This window comes from Sinocyclocheilus grahami, unplaced genomic scaffold (assembly GCF_001515645.1).
Source record: "Sinocyclocheilus grahami isolate Dianchi unplaced genomic scaffold, SAMN03320097.WGS_v1.1 scaffold1313.1, whole genome shotgun sequence".
In the NCBI taxonomy this organism is placed as follows: domain Eukaryota; kingdom Metazoa; phylum Chordata; class Actinopteri; order Cypriniformes; family Cyprinidae; genus Sinocyclocheilus; species Sinocyclocheilus grahami.
In genome coordinates, this window is record NW_015506492.1 from 278,833 (window position 1) to 282,532 (window position 3,700).

The following is a 3,700-nucleotide window of genomic DNA, read 5'->3' on the forward strand; positions in this document are numbered from 1 at the left end:
TGGATGAAGGAGTGGATGAGTGATTGGCAGGAGGATTGGCTGAGTGATTGGCTGAGTGATTGACAGGAGGCGTGGCTGAGTGATTGACAGGAGGCGTGGCTGAGTGATTGGCTGAGTGATTGACAGGAGGCGTGGCTATGCAGGATTGCGGTGTGTGACTTGTGAGCTCGCTGATAATGTTTTATCTAAACCTGCGGGAAAGCGTTATTGAACCGTTCTAAATATTTCTGTATAATATGTGTTGAAAAACGATATTTTTGACGAAACTAATAACAAACCCAAAAGATTCGGGGCTTTTGAAAAACACGCCCCCGCCCCTGTTTTCTGTGTGCTTACAGCCACCAACTAATGACTGTCTCTGTGTGAATGTCCACAAAACTGGAAGACTTGTATACAGTATACAGTATACACGGAAAGTTATTTTAGAAAGGAAAAAAAGTTGAAAAAGAGGAATTAGTGAGAATCAATGAATTATGAATAATATTTAGCTATTGTGTGAATTATTTGTAATCATGTGATCAATAAAAAAGTAACTGTAGTCTGATTATGAGTATTTTAAAATGTTATATAATCTAATTACAAGTATTTTATTTTTTTTGGAATCTGAATATCCAGATTACATGTAATCAGTTACTAACCAGCACTAGTCACAACTAACATTTTACAAAGATTACTGGCGATTTAAAGCATGTTATCATTTAACATCACTACAAACAGGCTTTCCATCTAACAAAAATTAACTAGTCTAATAATAATAATAATAATAATATGTTATTGTTCTCCCATGTGACCCATATTGCTTTTTTTAATACATTTAATAAAAATATCACACCAGTAATTGTTCTCTGCAAACACTCTTAAAAATAAAGGTGCTTCAAAAGGTTCTTCAAGCGATGCCATAGAAGAACCATTTTTGGTTCCACAAAGAAGCATTCAGTCAAAGGTTCTTTAAAGAACCATCTATTTCTTACCTTTTTATAACCTGAAGAACCTTCTTTCACCACAAAGAAGCTTTTGTCAAACAGAAAGGTTCTTCTCATTTCTCATGTTGAAGGTTCTTTATGGAATCATTTAGACAAAAAGGTTCTTCTATGGCATCGTGAAGCACCTTTATTTTTAAGAGTGTATTTTGTTTTAAATAGCTTACATATTTTGACATTTTGACTCACAAATAAAAACAAAAAAATTCGATAACGTGTGCGGTGACACTGCAGCTCGGTTAAACCAGCAGTGTTTTATTATATGGTGAAAACTTCATTCAGTCAAAGGTTCTTTAAAGAACCATCTCTTTCTTACCTTTTTATAATCTGAAGAACCTTCTTTCGCCACAAAGAAGCTTTTGTGAAACAGAAAGGTTCTTCAGATGTTAAAGGTTCTTTATGGAACCATTTAGACAAAAAGGTTCTTCTATGGCATCGTGAAGCACCTTTATTTTTAAGAGTGTATTTTGTTTTAAATAGCTTACATATTTTGACATTTTGACTCACAAATAAAAACAAAAAAATTCGATAACGTGTGCGGTGACACTGCAGCTCGGTTAAACCAGCAGTGTTTTATTATATGGTGAAAACTTCATCGGGACATCAAACCAAGAAATGTGATCTGTCAGGTGATCCTGAGAAAAAGACACGATTGTCTGACGTTGCACCTCGCGTTATGAAAACAATGTTTGGAATATAATGATCAAAACTTCGTGATATAGATGAAGTGATATTGATATAAATATTGTACATGTTGAATATTCATCCAAATTATGGTGAAAATCAAAACATTTGTGTGATAAAATAACATTTGTGTGTTCAGAAGTGTTTTCTTATATGGTGAAAACTTCATCGGGACATCAAACCAAGAAATGTGATCTGTCAGGTGATCCTGAGAAAAAGACACGATTGTCTGTTGACAGTCGAATACGAGGCTTTACTAAAATGAAAAAGAATAGTGAATGGAAGAAAGTTGTGGCGGGTCGGCACAACTATGCTGTGAATGGACCAGAGTGGGGAGAGTTTTTATGAGTTATAATGTAAGATAATATGTACCAAAGCCAATGAGATGTTACAACTGTCAAAGATTTGGTCATACAGCCAAAACCTGCAAAGGCAGAAGAAGATGTGCTAGATGTGGAGAAGATCATGATTATGAGAAGTGTGGTTACATGGAGCAACCCAGATGTTGTAACTGTGGTGGAAATCATAAGTGTGGCTTATGGTGGCTGTGAAGTACTGAAAAGGGAAAAAGAAATACAACAGGTGAGGATTCAGGGTAAGGTAACGTATGCAGAGGCTGTGAGGATAGTAAGTCAGAGAGGAGGAAATGGAAAAAGAAGCAGTCCAGGTAAACAACTCGATAAGGATTCAGATCAGGCAAATGAAGAGAAGGTGATGGTTGACATTAAGAAACTAGTCACGTTCATCAGTCCAGCATCTAGATATCAGAGGACTGACATGGGAGGAGGTTAGAAATGATCTCAGTGTCAAGAGTCAAGAACCGTCAGGAACTGGATAGTGTTGATAATGGTTCTCTGTCTGCAATGGAATGCGAGAAGCTTATTGGCTAATGGACAGGAATTAAAAAAGTTTATAGATGATTTGCCCATTAAGCCAGATGTGATTTGTGTACAGGAAACGTGGTTGAAACCAAACTTGGATTTTAAAATAGTTGGTTATTCATCTGTTAGAAGTGATAGGGAGGAGGGAAATGGAGGGGGATGTGCTGCATTTATTCAGGAAGATGTTGCATTTAGAGAGGTGAGTATAGGAAGTGAGCAAGATTATGTTGGTGTAGAGATATGGACAGGTGAGGGAAAAATTATTAATTTTTATAATCCTTGTAAGAGGCTAGTTTTAGATAACTTAAAACAAATTGATGGGATGGATAGTGATAGGGTGTTGGTATGTGGGGATTAGCATAGCACTTTATGGGGAGGAGTTAGAACAGATACAAATGGGGAGGTCATAGAAGAGTTATTAGAGGAAAAACAAATGGTTTGTTTAAATGATGGGAGAGGGACTAGAATAGATGTGCGCACTGGGAACACTTCAGTATTAGATTTAACATTAGTGTCTAGAAATGTAGGTGGAAGATGTGAGTGTGATGCGTTAGAAGACACAGCAATAGGTAGTGATCAGTTTCCAGTGTTTTGTCAACTACCATTGGAAAAGAATAAGAGGAAAGGTGAAATGACAGGGAGATGGATATTTAGTAGTGCAAAATGGGAATTATTTGTGAAAAGGAGATATGTAAAATAGATTTAAATAAAGATATTGAGAGGGTTGAGGAAAACATTAGAACAACTTTAATAGAAGCTGCAAATTAGTCCATTTCTAAAAGTAAAGGAAAGATGGAGAAGAAAGCAGTCCCTTGGTGGACAGGTGATTGTGCTAGAGCAGGGCTGTCAAACTCAGTTCCTGGAGGGCCGGAGCCCTGCAGAGTTTAGATTCAACCCTAATTAAACACACCTGATCCAACTAATCAAGTCTTTCAGGCTTATTTGAAAACTACATGGTATGTAAATAAAGATACAAGAGGCCATTAATGTAGTTGAAAAATGGTCATACTCATGGGGATTGAAGTTTTCAGTAGAAACAACTAAATCACTAATATTTACAAGGAAAAAAAGGAAATCACTGGAATGGAGGTAAGAATATACTGTACAGACAATTAATTGAGAGAGTTAAAGTCTTTAAGTTTTTGGGAGTGTGGT

At 36.3% G+C, this 3,700-nt stretch overlaps 1 protein-coding gene across 1 annotated transcript in view; it reads left to right on the top strand.

The window, feature by feature from the left end:
- The first annotated feature begins 2,135 nt into the window (after positions 1 to 2,135).
- The window catches only part of LOC107569116 (stonustoxin subunit alpha-like), a 5,856-nt gene continuing 4,291 nt past the window's right edge, over positions 2,136 to 3,700 (top strand). The window contains exon 1 of the mRNA XM_016255114.1: positions 2,136 to 2,451. Within this exon, the coding sequence (XP_016110600.1) occupies positions 2,136 to 2,451 (316 nt within the window). The remainder of the gene's footprint in view (positions 2,452 to 3,700) is intronic.